This window comes from Lissotriton helveticus, chromosome 6 (genome assembly GCF_964261635.1).
Source record: "Lissotriton helveticus chromosome 6, aLisHel1.1, whole genome shotgun sequence".
In the NCBI taxonomy this organism is placed as follows: Eukaryota; Metazoa; Chordata; class Amphibia; order Caudata; family Salamandridae; genus Lissotriton; species Lissotriton helveticus.
Window position 1 is genome coordinate 1,215,236,269 of NC_136067.1, and position 23,344 is coordinate 1,215,259,612.

The following is a 23,344-nucleotide window of genomic DNA, read 5'->3' on the forward strand; positions in this document are numbered from 1 at the left end:
TTTCACCTTACGTGCTGTAACTATGCAGATGACCGGCAAATACTCCTTCAACTGGAATGCCCCAAAGACATTGGAAAATCACCAATGTTCAGTTGTCTCAGAGCTGTGGATCAGTGGATGACCTGGAGCCCTCTCAAATTGAATGCTTCAAAAACTGAAATACTCATGTGTGGCGATTGGAAACATTACAACCCGCTTGCCGCATGGCCTGATGATCTGGGATCACTGCCTAAAGTATCGAAGGAAGTAAGAAACCCCGGAATGACCATGGACTCCAAGCTGTCGATGAATGCCCAAGTGGATAAACTAGCAAGATCAAGCTTTGCAACTATAAAAACGCTGCAACAAATTTTACCTCATTTGGGATTTCCACACAAGGTCCAAGCTAACATCTCCCTTGTTCTGTCCAAACTTGATTACGCCAATAGCCTCTACCACGGATCACCTTCAACGACCATGAAAAGACTACAACCGATTCAGAACTCGGCTGCCAGACTACTCTTGCATATCAAACCGCGAGACCACATCTCCCCTGCCTTGAAAGCCCTGCATTGGTTACTGGTTGCCAGAAGATCCACGTTCAAGCTGCTTTGTATGACCCACAAAGCAATACATGGAATGAGACCACTTCATCAGGAATAAAATCACCAAACACTTTCAACAAAGGAACCCCCGCTCTAAAGGAGCATCTCCCCTCAAACTATGGAACTCTTTACCCCCCAACATATGGTCCACCGACAACCACCTTATCTTCAGAAAACTACTCATGATTTGGATCTTCCCCACATAAGCACCATCCGCAAACAGAAAATTACAGCATATCCCTCTGTACACAACCATTTTTTTCACTATAGATATGCACCTATCTTTGTGAATTACTTTTGTATAAAACTGTAAAATAATTATGTTGTTGAGAGAAAAAAATAATAAATAAAAATCATCTTTGGTCTACATGTACATACTTACATTGTGCATCTATGTACCTTCCATGTACTTGGATCTGTGTGTCTGTTACTTGTCTCAAGCCTTCAAACTCCTCACCGCAGCCTCCGCTCTGCCAGCCTCGCCCTCGCCTCAGTTCCTCGTATCCGGAAAAAAACCGCCGGCGGCAGATCCTTCTCCTACCCCGCCGCCAAGACCTGGAACGCTCTCCCTACCAGCCTACAACAGACCCAGGACCTGCTGGCCTTCAGAAGACTGCTCAAGACCCCCCTCCCCTCCCCTCCAGCGCCTTGAGACCCTCACGGGTATGTAGCGCGCTTTAGAAATGCAGTGATTGATTGATTGTCTCCTGAAAAAGCATATCCAATAGACTACCCTATTTCTCATCCTGTGCCTCCATCAATATCTTTAATCTACATATACTTACCTCCTTTATGTATCTATATACTTTCATTGTAATTATGGATCTATATACTTTCATTGTAATTATGGATCTATATATTTATCACTTACTTCTAACTTAGCATTTCCAATGCACTACCCTATTTCTCAGCCTATACTTTGCTCAATATATCTTCTAGCCCAACCTTCTGACTCATCTCAAACTTCTTCTACTGATCCTTCCAATGCACTACCCTATCTCTCATCCTATACATCTATCAATATATCCTCTACATCCACTCTCATTATCCCAAACCCCATATCACTACTATGATTGCCAAAATAACCCTTTCTAGACTCTCTCCTGCTCTACCCCTCCTTGCATCATCTGACACCTTTTACTATACCGACCCACTATAACAAACCTTTCTAAACTCTTCCCCGAGTCCTCCCCTCCAAAACTCCTTTTTACTCATCCAAAAGCCTCCATCTACTGCTAAGACCTAAAAAAAAACAATCCTTCACTCTTTTATCCCTCCACTATCCTTTTCAATCGAAATTAACAGACTAACATGTTCACTTCTCAAATTCCATATTAAACTATACTAATATACTACCCAAATAACTGAATAACATTTCCACTACTCAAATTACTTCACATTTTTTTTCTATACTCATTTTCAACAGTAATCCTTTATGGGTTCCGGAGTGGCGTGCTACTCGCCAGAAAAAGCGCTTCAAAACCCATCTGGGGTAACAAGTGCTATATGAATGCAAATCTTTCTTCCCCTTTTATCCCTCCGCTATCCTTCTCACTCCAAGTAACTGACTAATATCACCACTGAAATTACTTCATATTTCACCATATTAATTCACCACTAATCCTTTATAGGCTTCCTGAATAGCATGAGTCAACAAGCGCTATATAAATACAAACCTTTGTCCTCCTCTATCCTTTTGCTATCATTCCAAATCCAATTAACTGACTAACCTATCCACCACTTAAAATGTACTTGCATGTTTCACTATACTAATCCAACACTAATCCTCAATGGGTCCCGGAGTAGCGTGCTACTCGCCAAAAAGCGCTTAGACGCCTCATCAGGGGTAGTAAGCGCTATATAAATGCAATTACAATACAATACAATATTGAAATCACTTGCCCAAATAAGTTCTCCCACTTAATTAAAACCATTAACTGGACCAGAAATTGCTCTCAATTAGCATAAGGAGCCAGGAACTACCATGAATACCTCTCGCCTCAATGTCCCCGCTGCAATCATATATTTGCCATCCCTGTTGTCTTTTAAGAATTCCCATTAACTCAAACAATGCCTTCCAATGAAAAGATATCATTACATCCACAGACTTAGCCAAGTGATGGAATGGAGTTAGGAATATTCTGTGAGTGAATAAATGATTATTTCTGGAGACTCCGGCGAAAAATATCAGAAGCTAGTGCAAAAGCCCTCCATGTTTTGTGATTTTTTTTGGGGGTGGAGGGGCGGGTAGATGAAATGCCAAATATTCCAGGATAGTAATGTAATCATTTATCAAAAAATGCAACTAAGGCGTGTTTCAGCTCACAAGTAATGTGTGGTATTTACTGTTTCCCTTCATGGCGAGCCTGGGTGCAAACTCTCCCCCTAAACATTCTACTCTGTCCCATTTATTAATCTGTTAAAACTACCCACACTAAATCTCGTTCAGGATGAAGAACTGAATCACACCAACTCCTGCCCTAAAGCTTAATTTTGATCAAGTTTGCCATTTACCTCTCAGCCCATAGAAGAGAAAAGTTAAATTCAACAGAGGATATCACAACCCCTATCTGAAATGGAGTGGAACTTTTGACTACCTTCATCCAGTTCTCACTTCGGGTCTCTCACTCATCTGCTGTGCCACACGAGGTACCATGCTCCTCCATTTTTCTAAGGGGGTAGGACCAGATCCTGCTGTGCAATTCCTCTTCCAATGTGCCGAGAATCAATGTACCCTCTTTAGGTGTTCTGCCAGTCTATTTTACGTGTAGCTGGCATATCAAGGGAAAGGGAAATGCCCATTTGTATTTGATTTCCCCTTTGCTGTATCCTGTTACTTCTTGAAGGGCTCTGCTTGCCACAACACTCGCGACCGATTACTGCAGCATTGTTCCACGTCCTTGGTGCCAGCTCGTGCCACCTGGCATGGTGGTCCTCCAGAGAGTAGCAGGGCCCATAATTTTCCAGTTCTTTGGCAAAATCAGAGGGGCCTGTGGCGATCACATGCAAGTGAAGACAGTTGGCGTGTCATGGGCCACTCTCGCCACTCTCAACCCCCCCCTCCCCACCCCCTTCTGATTTGCTTCTTCTGCTGCCTGCTTTTGTCATGGGTAAACACGACACCAAGCAACTGAAACATTTTTTTGAGAGTAGGCGCCTTACTTGACAGACCAATACCCTTCAGCGTCACCAGACCAGGTAACTGAAGAAAGACATTGACATCAAAAGCCTCAATATGGATGTCAGAACGAGCCTAAAGGCTACAGATGCCAAATTAGATCTATTGAGCAGCCAGCTGGAACAAGATAGACAACGCGTCGACAAGCATGAGGAAATACTTGATCACCTGGAAAGTCATGTCTCTCATGTGGAGGACTTGCAGGCAGACTCAAAGAACATATGTTGCTGCCAATGAACAGAGTCCCCAACATCATTAAAGCAAAAAACAGACTTTGAAGAGCGCTCTCTGTGCAATAATTTGCACATCACAGGGATGCCAGTATCAAAGGTTGGAAATACCAGAATCAACAGCGATCTCCAGGATGGAGCACTTTGTCGAAACACTACTCAAAGACATTTTTTGAGACCATTAATCGGCAGTCTTCATAGTGGAATGTGCTCACCGCACACTGGGGCTGAGGTTGCCTCCTGGATCCCAGACTCATCCCACAGTTGCTCACTTACTCAACTATAGGTAGAGTAATGTCATATTATACCTGGCACAGGAGTGCGGTACCAATATCGGGGTCAGAATATTGTGTTCTACCCAGACTTCACACTTGCAGTGCAAGCTGCCCTCCGTGATTTCATGTCTGCAAGGTGGCTTCTCCAGAAGGCCGAAATACCTTATGCCATGCCATACCCTGCCAGGCTGCGGATCTCCTTGGCAAGTTAACACTTCAACGATTCTAAAGCGACACCAAAGTTTGCCAAACGCGCTGTCAACGGTAATGGGTTCCCCTCGGGGCTCTCAGCACACTTCAGATGATGCTCACCCTCAGCGACAATGTCTGACCCTCCATATCTAGGGTTGACTGGAATAATGGTTTTTCGCTGCTGATGGTTTAAATTTGCAAATGTTTTATGTACATGATGGGGGTTCAGGGTGGGGAGTGGGTTTATCTCAAACAATTTGGGGGTTGGGGTGGCAGGGGGAAGGTAGGCGTGTTTCACTTGTTATTTGGTTCTCTCATGATCTTTGATTCCACCACATCACTTAGTTACTGCGTACTGTGTTGCCAGTCTTCACAGACCAGTCACATGTTACACCATTTAGAACCCTATAGCTTACGTTTTGGTAATAGAAGACAATATGGCCTGTACGACCTATCTCACCTGGAATATACGCAGGCTTCATGATCACAGAAAATCACGATTGGTACATGCTTACCTCAACCATCATAAAATTGACATTTGTTTTCTACAAGAGACCGAAATAACCCATACTTCTGCCTTCTAGCTCTGTACATGCTGGTGTGGAGAATCTAACTCCTCAGTTTATTCCAATTATGCACGAGGGATAACTATATAGTGTAGAAGGGGCCTCCCATGGCACACGTCTCATTCCATTAGCGACACAGACAGCCATTACATCCTACTCGCAGGCATACTCTAAAACCAACCCAGAACCTTAGTACCTATATACAACTCCGATACTGACGAACACAAATTTTTCTTAAAGGTATGGAAACTATTCTCCGACTTCGGCCCTCAGACCATTATATGGGTGGGGCAACTTTAATGTCACACTTGAAGGTCAATTAGACCAATATGGTATTTCCAAGCGCCCTCATTCCTAAGCTGCCAGAACTCAACACACTGATCCATGTCACCCCTCTACATGATGCCTGGCGACACATCGTGATACGAGGGAGAGCACTTGTTTCTTGACTCATCACAATGCATGGTCCAGAATCTAGTATTGGTTGGTGACTGGAGATGCCTTGTTTTGGTCCAAGTCAGTGTCCCTTTTGCCCCACTCTTGCAGATCTCGCTTCTGTCAAGCTGGTCTTACAAACTCCCCACACACTTTTCTGTGCATTTACTTGATGTCTACCACCAGGTGCATTAAGGGACGCAGCCACCAAAGAATAAGTCAGGGCAGCAATTGCATACTACTTCAAGCAAAATGTGGGCTCAATACAATCACCATCAACACTTGGGGAGGCATATAAAGTTGTAATACGGGGGAGTCTGCATTGCCAAGCAGTCTGGGGCCCTCAAAGCTGTCCGTGGGGCACTGTCCAGACAAGAGGCTGAGATTAGTGCCTTGTAATCAGAGTTTGTCTGCTACCAAAATGGCTCCATATTAGCAAAGATCAGAGATAAACTATCGGAATACCAGGTAGAAGTGACCTTCAGATCTCATTACCTAGGTAAAGCTCAGGCACGCCGTTACAGTGAGGGAGACCGCCAGGGAAAAACACTTGCAGGCTTACCTCACAAACCCCATGTCTCCACTTATGTGACTAAACTTCAGAAGGCGGAATCTTAACTTATTTCCTCCCCATCTGAACTGATGGGCGTAATGTCCTCCTATGCTCAACCTTACTGAACAACCCCAATACTCAGTCTTGAAATCTTACACCTTATTTAGACATCATACAATTGCTATGGTTAGACCATGCTTACCCTGACCATTTAAACTCTCCTATTACAGTGGCGGAAATAACTCCAGTAATAAATAGTCTACCTGGGGCTAAGGCACCAGGCCATGATGGCCTGACTGCCACCTTTTTCTATAAAATGTGCCCCGCTACTGGTCCCCCAAGAGCAGTTGATTTATCAAGAGTCCTTCGAAACTGGATTGCTCCCCTCTGTCATTAGGAGAAGCAGTCATAGTGGCGTTGCTCAAGCCAGACAAACAACCTGAATGTTGTGACTCCTATTGCCCTCTATCTTAAATAAATTTACACAACAAGATCTACGCCATAGTACTAGCCAAATCGCCTGTTGACTCTTTTACCCTAGCTTGTGAGACCAGACCAATCAGGCTTTATCCCTGGGTGCTCTACATCGCATAATCATTGTACCATATTCGCAGTTATGCATCATTTACACCACCAGATCTTCACAACAGCTGCTCTTCTGGATGCCACCAAGGCATTTGATTTGTTAGAGTGTTACATTTTTAATTATACTGCCTATGCCGTGCCTTGCATGACACCTTTGCCTCCCCCACCCCTCCGACCCTTTCAGCATTGCAACATATACACACCAGCCAATCTCCATGCAAATTGATCACCAACCTCTAGAATCACATGCAAAACTCCTCCCAAAGGCTCGGTTAGCATGGAACGTGGAGCTAGACTCCCCCTTGTCAGAAACTGTGGGCCTATTGCTACAGTCAATTAGAATTGCTATCTCCTAAATACCGGCTGCGTCCTATCCATTTCAAATATAAACACTGTTTATACCTTACACTGTTACAACTTTTTAGAATTGGGTTATCTCCTGATTCACACTGTGCCAGATGTGACACACCAAAGGCTATGCTCCTACATTTAGCTTGGATCTGCTCAAAGGTCGCTGACTTCTGGAGAGCGGTGTATGTCATATTGCATCCCTCCCCCACACTCCCTTGGTTGGCTTACTAAGCTGTAGGAAAGAAGTACTTTGAATGCAGCGCAGGCTCAGGGCCATGTTACTTCTATTAGCGAAATGCAGGGTAGCAATAAATTGGGACAGAAGACCAGCCCTGACAATTGCAGCCAGCTATCAGACGTGTCATACTGTCAGGAACAGCTCTCCGCATGTTGTACACGTATGCCTTTCAGATCTAGTCCAAAGGACATTTAGGAACCTTTCTCTGCCTTCCATCGACCGAAGGAGTCGGATTCACCACAGCTAGATGGAACCACAACATCGCTATGAGGCCAATTGCTACGTTGTTTATACTCCCAAATAAATGTCCAGTACTTTTATCCTTTCTATTTCACCTTACCCCACAACTACGCAATATAGGAATTAATGTGTTGATAAAAGATCTGTAAACAACCTCACTCTCACTATGTTACCAATGTTGTAACCATGTGAACGGTGTCTACAATACAGTTGGATGCTTTATGTGATTATTCTTCCTATAAGCAGGACTGTTGGTGGTGCATTGCTACTATTTCTAAATGCCAAAACAAAAGTCCACTGGCATGAGTGGAGCATAAGATTGCATCTCAGAAACCATCATCGGACTCTCACCTGCTGCAGTAGTGGCTGCGGCATTTTTCTTAATGCACTTTAGTCCCAAAAGGTTGAGCTGTGTTTTACCATCATCAGATTTCTTCATGGAGCCTTAGTGTCGAAAGAGTGGTGCACAGAGTCACTCAGTAAAGTCTGTTTGAGATCTTGATGGATTTATGTGCCTTAGGAACACTTCCAAGAAGGTGGCTGCCTAATCCCTGATTGAGTTAAGCATGCGCAAATACAACAAGAAATTCCTCTCCTCTCGAGGGCTTGCACTCTCCCAATTATAGGTTCAGTGCCAATCCTCCAAATCACTTTACTGTCAAGCACAGAGTCATAAGCCCACCCATTATCCTCACTCTGACGGCTCTTTTGCCTTTGCAGTCACCCTACAACTGCTGCATCACTGGGAAATTCTTGCCATCAGGCCCAAGAATGCTGCTGCTCCCACATCTGCCAGGAGTTCAGCTGAATTGGATAACTACCTCCTGCTGCTGTGTTCTCTCAGTTAGCTTGATAAACTGCTATGGGCACATCTGATTACTTTAGGAGCAACTTTGTAGATGGAGGTTTAGTGTTCAGTTACAACTAATTGAATTTGGCTATTTTTTAGGTGTTCAACTGGAGCTCATAGATAGGAGAACTGCACTGCTCCAAAGTCCCCTCACATCTGGTATTTATTTTTTAATTTTTATTGCTTGCAGCAAGGTTCTAGCCAGAGATTTACAAGACATGCACCTACCCTAAAGGATCCAGCCAGACATAAGCAGCTGCCCTTTCCGAATGCCCCAAATCATTCTGGGCCAAAGATGGCACAGAGTTGATTTTTTGCCTTAGGTTTCCAAATCATAAAGGGGTGCCAACTGAGTGGAGGACAAAACACAGACCATATCTGAATACAGCATAATAAGAACAGATGATGTACATTATGGCTGTTTGGGCTATCCTGTGAAAGCATGTTTTGGTTTTGCTCTCAACATTCTGAAAACACGGACGGATGGTGCTACGGAGAAAGACCTAGAGCAGAAACACTCCACTCTTTTGGCCTCCATGTGCTGTTACCATTCAGTGAGCTCCTGGACCACCTGCATGGGATTCCAATCTGATCTGCTGGCACCACTGGGGAGGGGAACTGCTAGAGGGAGAGAAGATAGACACCAAGTTATGAATGGTGGCAGTAGGAACACCACGAATAGTGCAGAAAATAAGCTATTACTGCAACTGTGTTGATGCACTGAAGCTCCTGAACTCGCCTGTGAGAGAGGCAGTGGATGATGTCCTTCGGTGTGGATGCGCTGTCGTAGAAGCTTGGGAGCAAGAGCCCTCACTGGAGGCAAAGGTGGTGCTGGCAGAATCTGGGACTGCCCTGAAGAGGCTTGGGACCTGGATATAGCTTAAGTAACACACTATAAGACATAGAAACGACTTCTAGTCGCAAGCGAGGAGAAAGAATGTGGGTGAAATTGAAGCAACAGATTGTACAACTGGCAACATAATCAGAGAGAAGGGGACGATTGAGACATTGGATAAGATTTTAAAGAAACTACTTTTAATGAACAATGTAGGCTAGAGTGTGGACTACTTCGAGGACAAGATGAACCAGGCATTGGAAGCTTAAAGAGAAACGCCGGTTTTGGTAGGTGAGTGTTGGGGGCATTACTGTTGCCTCACAGTTGAGTAGAAAATGAGCGCTGCATTCATTGTCACCTCCTGGAGTCTGGTACCTGGCACACCTGAAGGTGGAACAAGGTGGCAAGGTTTTTGTCTTCTCACAGCTGGAAGCAGCTTGTTCAATTTTGGAGAAAAAAACTTAAGTGGTGACCTAGGTGGGATGAGTAGGCCTCATCTGGAGCCCACTGGCTATGAAAGTGCTGCTAGAATACTGCATGTTTTTCAGTATATTGGCACATAAATGAAAATGGTGTAGATTCCCCGCAAGGCACCTCCTGCCTTCATTACTCTTATTTGTGGCTTTAACCTTCCTCTTGGTAAACCCTTCCCTAGTTTTTCATTGTCTTGTTGACCTCGTTTTCTTTAGGGAGCATAACATACAAATGTTATCAGGTGTAAAATATAGTCAAATTCAGAGTTACGGTTTTCTTTTATAGCTTGTTGGCTAGAACGGAGTATGATTTGTAAGAGCTTCTTGGGGCCTGTTTTAGAAGACACTGTTTAGGTGGAATCCACTGTACTTTGTATGGGACCTGGTACACAGCTAAAGGATTTAACCAAAAAGTGAATGCATCACATGTTTTCTCCCTCCAAGTACCAGTTTCATAACAGGCGAGCTCTTGTCCCATATTTGGTCCCAATGCAACCACTATTAGGTCATTGAGGGTCTTCTGTACTTGAGGTTAAATAACCCAAGAACACTTACTTTTTGCAGCCAAAATGGTGACTGTCCATGTTGCTCATCATCGGATGCAGGACTCTGGATCTAATGTTGATAAGACCACACTCTATACATTCCCAGACATCATTTCCACTTCTGGAGAACCGGTGTGTCGTACCAAAATATCGTGGACTATTACTTAAATATAGTGTCTGATTTGTTTTTAAAAACATCACCACATGAGAATTATCAGAAAATGTACATAAAAAGGGGCAACATTAATAAAACAAGACCAGAGGGCTCCATACTGCATAGATACATACACAAACATTGGTATGTCCATTAAAAAACAAAGTAGAAAAAACAATTCCCAACAGGTATTATTGAGAGACAATTTCAATTGTGCATGCCTGAAGGCATTACTGAGAACAGAAACAAGGAGTCAAAAGGGATTTTGAGGAACGGTGGTATTATTCACCAAGAACAAAGGGCATTCAACATATGTTTACAGTTTACAACAGCACTGTAAAGATTAGATCTTGTGACAACCCAGTGGCACTTGGTGCAAGGTGCTATATACAGTTTAGGTGAAGTGAAAGTGCAAGTGCTTAAGAACAGCATTGGTGGCGCATAGAATACGGTATATGCATCAATTACAGCTTCAATTATAATAAACAAGTTACAGTCACTTGAGAAAATTATTTTCTTATAAAAGCTGAAAGTGTCATATGCGTCATTTGATTCAAGCTGTGTGGTCGACGGCGTTTCGATCCCCTAGAGTCGGGATCGTCATCAGGACGGGGTTGTTCTCAATGAATACAGTGCTGCAGACAAAGGAAGGGTAATGGTGAGCGTGGCTGGTGGAAAGGGCGAGGAAAGGGGGGGGGGGGGGTTTGTGCGGGGGTGAGGGCGCACTCAGGAGGACTGAAAGGCAAGGTATATAGTGTTAAGGGCGGGGTGAAGGTAGTGATGGCCGCAGAGGGTGGAGTGATATTTGGGGGTGCCTAATGTGAAGGATAGGTCTGTTTATTAAGTGGGGTCGTGTTCCACAAAGCAATTCGAAATTAACTTACAAAAAGCCAAGCAGGGATGCGTGGTATGCAGCTTTCGGAATGAATACGTGCTGGTCACTGGAGGGAAAAGGCAATTATTAGTTTCAGGACGCATGGTTAACTGGTGGGTGCAAGACCGGCGCTGGGGGTGTCAGTACCTGGTAGCGACTTGTCCTGGGACTGCTCCCGTAGTTGGGCAGCTCCTGAAAGGGAATACAAGGGGTGTGTGATCACTAAACGGAAAGGTCCCCATGATCGAACTCAAGGAGCGCGATTTGGGCGCGCAGCCTGTGACCGACGGAGAGAATCTTACCTGAGACGAGGGGGGGCACAGAGGGCAATGGCTCATCTGGCGTGGCTGTTCGGCACTTAATGCAGCGGCAGACCGCGTCTTCTCTGTGTCTTAGAAATAATACAGGCTACCGCGCGGTGGAGGCGGGGTAGGGGGCGTGTGCCTGGGGGCGGGATCTGCAGGGGAATGCAGAGGTGTCGCGAGGTGATTGGTGAAAGTGAGGGCGGGGGGCGGGGAGTCGAAAGGGAGGTGAAGGGTTCCTAAGGCAACCAGAGTAATCAGGAAGAAACAGAGCTCGAGTCGGCGCATTGGAGAATGCACGCATAGGCAGTTCCAGGGATTGGGAGCCAAGTGCATGTATAGGAGTAGTGTAAATTGTGCCAAGTAAGCATAACAAATTGAAAACCTATGTACATTGGACGCAATCGTATAAGGTTGGGAGGTAGCAGCTGATGCAACCATGAAAGGATCAGCATCACCATGAGCAATGTCGGCAATATGAAATACAAGACACACACATTTGTAAAAACAGTCCTGGGTGCCAGCAGAACATAGTAGAGCAATTGGTTAACAAAGATTCGGTCAGGGTATAAAACCGGACGGTTAACTACAAAGAATCAAAAGGGGGTGGGCTCCAGTTTAGAAGAAAGGGGGGGGGGGTTGGGGTTTGCGAAGGGGCGGGGGCATAGGGTCAAAGGCTGCTCACATGGTTAAGGTTCAGTGCTAGTATTATCTTAAACCATGTGTGTTGGCAAGGGCGCGTGGTTGAAGGGATGGTCAAAGAGATGAATTAAATGGAGATAGTACTAGTCCATTCGTCAAGGGTGTTGAGCCCCTGATTGACTGAGTCAACTTTGGCAATCCATTTGCATTCGGCTCGGTTGAGCAGGGCCGTCATGTTCCCTCCTCTGAGGGGTATGGTGGGTTTCTCAATGACCTGCCATCTGAGGTCCGAGTCCGTGTGCGAATGTTCAATGAAGTGCGAGACCAGAGGTGCTGTAAGTACCTTGCAGTTAATTCTGCTTTTGTGTTGTATGATCCGCTGTTTTATCATTTGTGTTGTCTGGCCGATGTAGATCAGATCACACGGGCATCGGATAGCGTAAATTACGTTCTGGGTTTTGCAGTTGGATTGATGGGTGAGGTGGTGTGTCTGGCCCTTGAATGTGAATTCTTTGGTGTTGGTTGTCAACTCGCACACGCTACAGGATTGGCATTTAAAATGTCCAATGACCGGGGGCAGGCCCCAAGCTGCTGTGATGGTGTTTTTCTCAGTACTGGGAGCCGGCCACGTAATGGCATGCACTAGGTGGTTGGCAATGTTGTTACCTCTCTGGTATGAAAACAAAGGCGGTTCATTGAATAGTTCTTCCGAACGTAGCACAGTCCAGTTCTTTTTGATTATCTTCGCTACTCTATTGCTGTCGGGGCTGAATACTGAGACAAAGGGGATCCTCTTCAAGGTTTTTTTGTTTAGATTTGGCCTCAGTAAGTCCTCCCGGTGGTTGTACCAGGCCCGTTTTCTGGCCTGTTTGACCAGACGTCGTGGATAACCCCTGTTGATCAATTTAGAGGCTAGGATGTCCGCTTCCCTAAAGTAGTCCTTTCGCCATTTGCAATTTCTCCGAATGCGGAGAAATTGGCCAAAGGGGAGACCATCGCGTAGACCTCTGGGGTGGTTGCTTGAATAGTGCAGCAACGTATTGCGTTCAGTTGGTTTTCGGTAGAGTACAGTTCCAATTTTACCTTCCTCCGCATGTATTGTAACATCAAGGAAGTGTAGGTCATTAGGTTTGGTTTCGTACGTGAATCTGAGATGTTCCTGGGAAGAGTTTAGCCAGTCAATGCATGGTTGTAGAGAGTTAGCAGAGCCATTCCAAAATAGTAAAATATCATCGATATATCGACGCCACAGGTGGATTTGGGGTCGATATGGATTGATCTGGTTGAGGAACAATGATTTCTCAAGGGCATGTACATAAAGGATGGCAAAATTTGGAGCGAAGCAAGCGCCCATCGCTACTCCCTTGATTTGCAGATAGTAGATGTTTTTGTACATGAAGTAATTGTTTTGTAATGCCACTCTCAAGAGGTCCATAATGAAATCCCCTTTCCGACCTCCCTCTACCTTCAATCCTCCTTCGCACCAAATGCCACCCGAAATTTTGACGTTTGAAAAACTCGTCCTAAAAGAAGTGATGGAACTAAAGACCACTCCACGATACGTCCCCTACAACCTGCCCTGGGAAGAAAAAGAAGCACTCACCACCCTTCAAAATAACCCCGGAATAGTCATCAAGCCCGCAGATAAGGGTGGTGGGATTGTTGTTCTCGACAACACTGAATATGATCGAGAGGTGGAACGACAACTAATGAACCACGACCACTACCGTGCTCTAACCAAAGATCCACTAGCAGACATAAGACAGAAGATTCTCTCTATAACAACTACAGCAAGAGACAACAATATTATTACCAAAAAAGAATTTGAGTTCTTAAATAATCCACACCCCAGGACTCCTGTCCTTTACGTACTTCCCAAAATACATAAGGATGCCAGAAACCCACTGGGACGCCCAATCGTATCAGGGTGTGGCTCCATCCTGGAACCTCTTGGGAAATATGTGGATTCGATGATCAAAGAGTTTGTACCTATCACAGACACCTACATTCGGGACACGATGGATCTGATTAACACAATTGAAGATCAACCTTTTGATATGGACAACCAAATCATGGCGAGTCTGGACATCGAGTCCCTTTACACGAACATTCCCCATTGTGAAGGACTCCAGGTTATCAAAAATCTATTGAGCACCAGACCACAACCATCCAAGATCCCCACAGATTTCATTATGGACCTCTTGAGAGTGGCATTACAAAACAATTACTTCATGTACAAAAACATCTACTATCTGCAAATCAAGGGAGTAGCGATGGGCGCTTGCTTCGCTCCAAATTTTGCCATCCTTTATGTACATGCCCTTGAGAAATCATTGTTCCTCAACCAGATCAATCCATATCGACCCCAAATCCACCTGTGGCGTCGATATATCGATGATATTTTACTATTTTGGAATGGCTCTGCTAACTCTCTACAACCATGCATTGACTGGCTAAACTCTTCCCAGGAACATCTCAGATTCACGTACGAAACCAAACCTAATGACCTACACTTCCTTGATGTTACAATACATGCGGAGGAAGGTAAAATTGGAACTGTACTCTACCGAAAACCAACTGAACGCAATACGTTGCTGCACTATTCAAGCAACCACCCCAGAGGTCTACGCGATGGTCTCCCCTTTGGCCAATTTCTCCGCATTCGGAGAAATTGCAAATGGCGAAAGGACTACTTTAGGGAAGCGGACATCCTAGCCTCTAAATTGATCAACAGGGGTTATCCACGACGTCTGGTCAAACAGGCCAGAAAACGGGCCTGGTACAACCACCGGGAGGACTTACTGAGGCCAAATCTAAACAAAAAAACCTTGAAGAGGATCCCCTTTGTCTCAGTATTCAGCCCCGACAGCAATAGAGTAGCGAAGATAATCAAAAAGAACTGGACTGTGCTACGTTCGGAAGAACTATTCAATGAACCGCCTTTGTTTTCATACCAGAGAGGTAACAACATTGCCAACCACCTAGTGCATGCCATTACGTGGCCGGCTCCCAGTACTGAGAAAAACACCATCACAGCAGCTGGGGGCCTGCCCCCGGTCATTGGACATTTTAAATGCCAATCCTGTAGCGTGTGCGAGTTGACAACCAACACCAAAGAATTCACATTCAAGGGCCAGACACACCACCTCACCCATCAATCCAACTGCAAAACCCAGAACGTAATTTACGCTATCCGATGCCCGTGTGATCTGATCTACATCGGCCAGACAACACAAATGATAAAACAGCGGATCATACAACACAAAAGCAGAATTAACTGCAAGGTACTTACAGCACCTCTGGTCTCGCACTTCATTGAACATTCGCACACGGACTCGGACCTCAGATGGCAGGTCATTGAGAAACCCACCATACCCCTCAGAGGAGGGAACATGACGGCCCTGCTCAACAGAGCCGAATGCAAATGGATTGCCAAAGTTGACTCAGTCAATCAGGGGCTCAACACCCTTGACGAATGGACTAGTACTATCTCCATTTAATTCATCTTTGACCATCCCTTCAACCACGCGCCCTTGCCAACACACATGGTTTAAGATAATACTAGCACTGAACCTTAACCATGTGAGCAGCCTTTGACCCTATGCCCCCGCCCCTTCGCAAACCCCAACCCCCCCCCCCTTTCTTCTAAACTGGCGCCCACCCCCTTTTGATTCTTTGTAGTTAACCGTCCGGTTTTATACCCTGACCGAATCTTTGTTAACCAATTGCTCTACTATGTTCTGCTGGCACCCAGGACTGTTTTTACAAATGTGTGTGTCTTGTATTTCATATTGCCGACATTGCTCATGGTGATGCTGATCCTTTCATGGTTGCATCAGCTGCTACCTCCCAACCTTATACGATTGCGTCCAATGTACATAGGTTTTCAATTTGTTATGCTTACTTGGCACAATTTACACTACTCCTATACATGCACTTGGCTCCCAATCCCTGGAACTGCCTATGCGTGCATTCTCCAATGCGCCGACTCGAGCTCTGTTTCTTCCTGATTACTCTGGTTGCCTTAGGAACCCTTCACCTCCCTTTCGACTCCCCGCCCCCCGCCCTCACTTTCACCAATCACCTCGCGACACCTCTACATTCCCCTGCAGATCCCGCCCCCAGGCACACGCCCCCTACCCCGCCTCCACCGCGCGGTAGCCTGTATTATTTCTAAGACACAGAGAAGACGCGGTCTGCCGCTGCATTAAGTGCCGAACAGCCACGCCAGATGAGCCATTGCCCTCTGTGCCCCCCCTCGTCTCAGGTAAGATTCTCTCCGTCGGTCACAGGCTGCGCGCCCAAATCGCGCTCCTTGAGTTCGATCATGGGGACCTTTCCATTTAGTGATCACACACCCCTTGTATTCCCTTTCAGGAGCTGCCAAACTACGGGAGCAGTCCCAGGACAAGTCGCTACCAGGTACTGACACCCCCAGCGCCGGTCTTGCACCCACCAGTTAACCATGCGTCCTGAAACTAATAATTGCCTTTTCCCTCCAGTGACCAGCACGTATTCATTCCGAAAGCTGCATACCACGCATCCCTGCTTGGCTTTTTGTAAGTTAATTTCGAATTGCTTTGTGGAACACGACCCCACTTAATAAACAGACCTATCCTTCACATTAGGCACCCCCAAATATCACTCCACCCTCTGCGGCCATCACTACCTTCACCCCGCCCTTAACACTATATACCTTGCCTTTCAGTCCTCCTGAGTGCGCCCTCACCCCCGCACAAACCCCCCCCCCCTTTCCTCGCCCTTTCCACCAGCCACGCTCACCATTACCCTTCCTTTGTCTGCAGCACTGTATTCATTGAGAACAACCCCGTCCTGATGACGATCCCGACTCTAGGGGATCGAAACGCCGTCGACCACACAGCTTGAATCAAATGACGCATATGACACTTTCAGCTTTTATAAGAAAATAATTTTCTCAAGTGACTGTAACTTGTTTATTATAATTGAAGCTGTAATTGATGCATATACCGTATTCTATGCGCCACCAATGCTGTTCTTAAGCACTTGCACTTTCACTTCACCTAAACTGTATATAGCACCTTGCACCAAGTGCCACTGGGTTGTCACAAGATCTAATCTTTACAGTGCTGTTGTAAACTGTAAACATATGTTGAATGCCCTTTGTTCTTGGTGAATAATACCACCGTTCCTCAAAATCCCTTTTGACTCCTTGTTTCTGTTCTCAGTAATGCCTTCAGGCATGCACAATTGAAATTGTCTCTCAATAATACCTGTTGGGAATTGTTTTTTCTACACAGTATACCCATCCCAACTTGGTTTATGGGTCCCCTCCTGTTTTTCCTATAACCATTAAAAAACAAAGGCTCCATACATATCCACAATACAATCATGTTCTTTACGAAAAATAAATGGTGAAACGTTGTTCTAAAATGAATAATTTGCCACAACTGTGCAAACAATGGTTCACGCGAAACTAATTCTGCACAAAAGTTTTGGACACACAAACAGCAAACATTACTGCAACCACTGTAGTGTATTATTACGACAGTTTGAATAGTAGATTTCCAGAGTAGCAAATGCAAATGTATTGACACCATAAATCGCATAATTCGCATTGTTTAGTCCATGTTAAAACAAGAAATATGCAATGTTGCCCCCACGTGAGCGACAACCATAACAAAGTGAAACAAGTGGAGAAAAATCGCAGGTTCCTTGGTAAACAAACAGCCACGCAGAGACGTCCTATTAAACCAGACACATAGTTGCCTAACCACACACTGTTAAGGTATATCTGAGGGATTGTTTGCATCAGCGTCAACAAGGTTTTGCTCCATCAACAGAAATAAGGGTCTCATCAGTGCTAAGGAATAGCCTGAGGGATTGGGGACCTCAAGTGAATTGAAAGGCAAGCAGTCTGAGTTACTGGGCATAAGATGCTGAAAATCACCAAGTGAGTGCAGGTAGGCATAAAGACGTTGACAGGAGCCGGACCCATGAGACGGACAGATAGGCGAAATGTAGCCAAGATGCGTGGGTATAAGTTTAAGGCAGCCCACGAAAACTCTGTGGTCAGAGACAAGCTGGCAAGCGGTCTACGTAGACCGTCACTCCCAAGTTCACATGAACATTTGGGCTGCTCTTGTTTATTTGAAATACGTCACAAAAGGAGTCAGGCAATTTGAGTTTAAAACTCATGCCCTGAAGAAGTGACAAAGTAGGCTATGTTGCGAAACATGATATCATTTTCAGTAATCACCTTTTTGTTTGGGCGTCTCTTGTTGGATTATAGCAAATGATCTTCAATTAATATAATCTTTTATGGTTAAAAAGTCTTGCCTATGTAGACATTGTTGGAGACCTCTAAACTGTAATTTGTATCAAACCTTAGTGATTAAAGGAGGGACACTGCATTTATTAGGTGAGGTGCTGGTGCATGATGAGCCAATTCCCGTTGTTGCTTTTTTAATGTGTACTTGCTGCAGACTAGACAACGGTCCATCCCAAAAACAAATGAATTTCCCTGACAAATCAGACATACTACAACAATCTAACATGGGGCCTAAGCTAAGCAGCACATGCATACCATGTCCCAGTAGATCTGGTTGATTATGCTTGAATGTTCAAAACAAGAAAGAATAATTCATGGATATTCCCCTTGCGAGTACCATAATGTCAAGCTAATGCTTCTAACATGGTCTATTGACAACACGCATATTCTACATAGGCATTCTTCCTCTCCCATGTTTTTACCTTTTGGAAAGGTGTCTTTTCGACATAAACTGAATGGGCTATTCTTGACCATTTCTTGTGAAAAATACTGTCCAAGAGAAGCAATCCTTGCATGTGTTGGATGTACAGTGAGCTCTCACACAACATGAACACTGCACTAAAATACATACGTGAGGCCCACAAGCCATTCCAGGCAATATTTTCTATTACCAATGATTGTCATGTGGTTAAGGATTCTGAGGAAGGGTACTATTTTAATTCCAGTCTTTTAAATGTATTGAGCTGGTAGGACCTAGTTCTAATAATGATTAACACATTTTGAGTGATGTGGCTCTGTTAAATAAATATATATGTGTTTATGGGAAAATCTGTAGCTTATTTGCCCTCACATTAATTTTTGTAGGATCAGAAACGGAGGTTCAAAATGCGAGAAGAAACTAGGTTAACAAAGAAACAAATTCCGCAAAGACTAACATACCAGGTGACACTCACTTTTACAACTCACCTTTCTCTTGGAACTGCAAACCAGTATTCCGGCTGTTTCCTTTTCCTGGCATACTGCTGCACCATAACTGTAGAATGTGTGCTAAATGATTTTCTCATTGGTTTTCCCACTTTAATACACAGAAACATCGGTGGTGTCTTGCTTTTCTCTTCTTTTGATGGTAGCATATCTGAAGTAAAGGAATACATGCATTTGATCTCTTTGGAGTATAGTAGACATATTTTAAGAAATAATAAACACAGATTAAATTATCACAATTGCTCTAGAAGAAAAGGACTCGTGACGAGTTCCCAAGCAATAGTTTTGCAAGTCTGGTTTTATGACACATGCACTCGGTGTGTATGCCCTAGAGCCAAATGTAAGTTTTTCTGGGTGTGCCAAACCAAATGGTACTATTTGGTGAACTCCGACCAATCCAGCACTAAATCTTGCTCTGCATAAAATATCTGTCTCAAACTGGAAGTGAATCAAGTTAAAATACTACTACACAGGAGTAACATACATTTGTCCATGTAAGACCTTCTGTTTGCAATGTTAGGAAATGTAACAATTTACAAAACAGCAAAAATCTGAGGCAGGAGATGTGAAAAAAATGTCAAGTGTGCCGAAAGCCCACCCACTCTGGGCACCCGGAATCGTTATTCCGTCAGACACCCTGCATCAAGTACCACAACTGTGCAGGAATTCTGGGGGGAGAAGCCTAACTTCTTGTTAACATAGCGAGTAGGAACCAAGATTACAAACTTTAAATCGCAAAAATTACAAAGAAAAAAGACAATTGTACACTTTTGGAACCTATAGAAAAAGCTCTCAATCCACAGTTCAACTATTTAGGCACAAGAACCGACAACAACTACTTTGCTAAAGACTGCAATGGAAAGATTAAAGAGGTAGCTCATTGCCCGACTCCTCCCACACTATAAAACATATATGACCTAAAAAGAAGAGAACTACAAAGAAAGAAAAGAAATTGCCACTCTGTAAACTGACGATTCTTGATAGACTTACAATCTCAACAGGAGTGGATTCTTCACTGTAGCCAGGAGGGGAAGCCGACCCCCCAAAATAGCAGAGATAAAGAATGGTGGACTGTACCTGTCCCGTTGTCACCCTCTGTTCCTTTCCCACAGAGAGAATGGAATGACGAGAACTGTCCGTTATGGATGGCACCAGAAGAGGAAGAAAGTGAAGGTTCCTTTAACTGGGCATATACACATGAGGAGGACCCGCCCCCATCTGACGTGTACACAACCGCACTGGCTAAAATCGAGGAAACACCGCGTTCAGGGTGTGACGTCACCAAAGACCATCGAGAGGCGAGCGGAGGAGTACAAGACGCGACAGGAGGGGTGCCCGAGGAGCAAAGAAAGTAAGACCGACCTGAGGGACGACCCGCAGACTCAGAAGGTGTTGCCAAGCCAGGAGGCCAACGTTACCGCATACCGCCGAGCCATGCTCCCGGAGGAGCGTGGCTAAGCCAGGTACGGCAGAGGGTGTCAAAATTGGTCGGGGACCTCTACTAAGTAAAAGAGAGCCTGCAACCCAGCTCCCATTTCCATACTGAAGTTTGTAAATAGTCTACCCCAACCTAAATATCCCGTACCTCCCCTATCACACGTTACCCTCACATACCTTACACCAAGACACGCAAGGAAAGTCCGGTGTGTGACTTACGGTGTGTGACCCATGAGCAGCGGTGACCCCTGCACCCCCTGATTCCTTGGGCAATCGTGTGCACAATATAGAGGTCCTGACAACGGTCTATTTTTTTATTTTTTATTATTCTACAGGAGAGGAGGAAGTTCACCAGAAGGAAGTTGGGTGGAGCCAACCCAGCAGGAAAAGACCAACCCCGGAGAGTCCTGCAAAGCAGAAACACCTCAATTGACACTAGACAGATTTTTTTTTCTCTCACTGAACCATTAAATACATTAACCGTGTCCCATTCCATTCTTCTCACATCCCTCCAATCCTTGGGAGCTGGGGGTTCGGCCTTGTCTTGGATAGCCTCCTTTCTGCGTGAACGTACCTTCCAAGTTTTTTCGGCCAAAGCATCTTCCAAAACATGTGCATCGGTGTACGGCGTTCCCCAGGGGTCTATTCTTAGTCCATTACTTTTTAACATCTACGTTAGACCCCTGGCCACTATTGTAGAAGAAGCTGGCTTAACCTTGTTTTCGTACGCCGATGACACACAAATTATTTTCTCCCTGTCAAATAGGGAGGGAAATGATGTCTCGGCTCTTAAACAAGGTCTGTCCCTAGTGGCAAAATGGATGCAGGTAAATTTCCTTAAGTTAAATGGCGAGAAAACCGAGATTGTGATCTTGGGCAAGGATAAAGATCTCTGGGGCCCCCAACATTGGCCCGAGAGCATGGGTCCTATCCCGAAGCCCGTGACCCAGGTTCGCAATCTCGGAGTCTTAATCGATGAAAAGCTCACAATGCGACAACAGGTCGTTAAGGTGGCTTCTATCTGCTTTGCCACATTACAATGGCTCCAAAAAATCTTGTGGATGCTTCCTATCTCCACACAAAGGACGGTGGTCCAGGCTTTGATAACATCTCACCTGGACTACGGGAACGTCCTGTATCTTGGTGCCAATTCGACAACCCTGAAAAAACTTCAGGTTGTTCAAAATGCGGCCGCACGGCTGCTACGTAATGTTCCTCGGAAAACATCTGCTTCACGAGCCCTCTGTGATTTGCATTGGCTGAATATCAAGAACAGAATCAAATTCAAGGCCCTATGTTATATCTTTAAGATAAAACAGGGCTCTGCCCCTAGGTACCTTCATAACCTCATTCATGCGTACATACCTAGTCGCAGTCTGAGATCCGCAGGAAAAGGAGATTTTGTTGTTCCTAGAGTTAGGTTGCTGAGGATGGGCGGCTGCTCCTTTTCTCATCTAGGCACCAAATCTTGGAATACTTTGCCCGTGACACTGAAGCTGGAAACTGATCTTCTTCGGTTTTGCAAAGGTTTGAAAACATGGCTTTTCCAGCAACAACTTTGAACTGTTTTCTGGTAGCCTCGCTTGTTGATGCCCGGTAGTTCTTCCTTCTTCAGTCTATCCCTTGGCGCCGGGAAACCCACTGCGGGTAGCTGTGCGCCTTACAAATTTAAATAAATAAAGAAAGTAAAAAAAAAAAAAAACTGCGATATAGGCTGGCCGGAACACGGGAAAGCCGAGAACTTCAAGATGGCGCCCGGCTGGGCGTCCTTCGGCTTGACATCCAGCGGTCCACTCTCGCAGGGAAGAGAGGGAGAGAACGGACGAGTTGAGGAGCAGAACGACGGTTACCCCAGGTGTGGAGAGGCGGGGGTGATTAGCAAGGCGGCCCAGAGGAGAGGAGGACACGAAGGAGGGTGTTGCGCGGCTGTAGGGCGGAGCGGCAGTGGACGAGGAGAGGAGAAGAGCGGAGATTGTCGGAAGACACGCAGAAGTCGGCGCGACACTTCGAGAAGAGAGGGAGCCTCCACATACACCGCGCTTGTATCCGGTAGTTCCTTGAAGGCACAGGACACCGAGATACCCAATGCTACGGTCCAAGGGGGCCGTAGCTCCACGCAAGTGACAGGGAGGGAAGGGTGGAAAAGGAGGTTGGAGGGAAAGGGTTTGGCACACCCTTGACCCAATAACCCTATAACCCTTACCTATTCCAAACCAGTACCCTTCCTACCTCACTACTTGTGGAGACCTCGGAATGTTGGTGAACGGGAGCACCTCATAGTCTATAGATAATACAGACAGATAGTGACTGTAGTGTCCTTTCTTTTCTATGTTTGCCTTTTGGGAAGTACCGGCCTTGGTCACCGTGTGGAAGCAGTACAGCTAGAAGAGGAAAACCCACCGTGAGAGACTATAAGCCAAGACTGTATTCCAGGACTGATTAGTTCTTCCTTCATTGTGTATAAGTGATACACTCCAACTGTCCGGTCTGTAAGAAACAAATAGTAACCAACTATAGACTGTTTTGAGAGAAGTGGGTTTCCAATTAGAAGAACTATAATTCTGCACAGCA

General features: G+C 45.2%; 1 protein-coding gene across 5 annotated transcripts in view; it reads right to left on the minus strand.

Moving 5' to 3' along the window:
- NCOA7 (nuclear receptor coactivator 7) overlaps positions 1-23,344 on the minus strand; it is a 1,122,006-nt gene that overhangs the window by 229,845 nt on the left and 868,817 nt on the right. For all 5 annotated transcript variants that reach the window (XM_078648931.1, XM_078648932.1, XM_078648933.1 and 2 more), the window contains one exon: positions 19,319-19,487. In XM_078648931.1, coding sequence (XP_078505057.1) covers positions 19,319-19,487 — 169 coding nt within the window. The remainder of the gene's footprint in view (positions 1-19,318; positions 19,488-23,344) is intronic.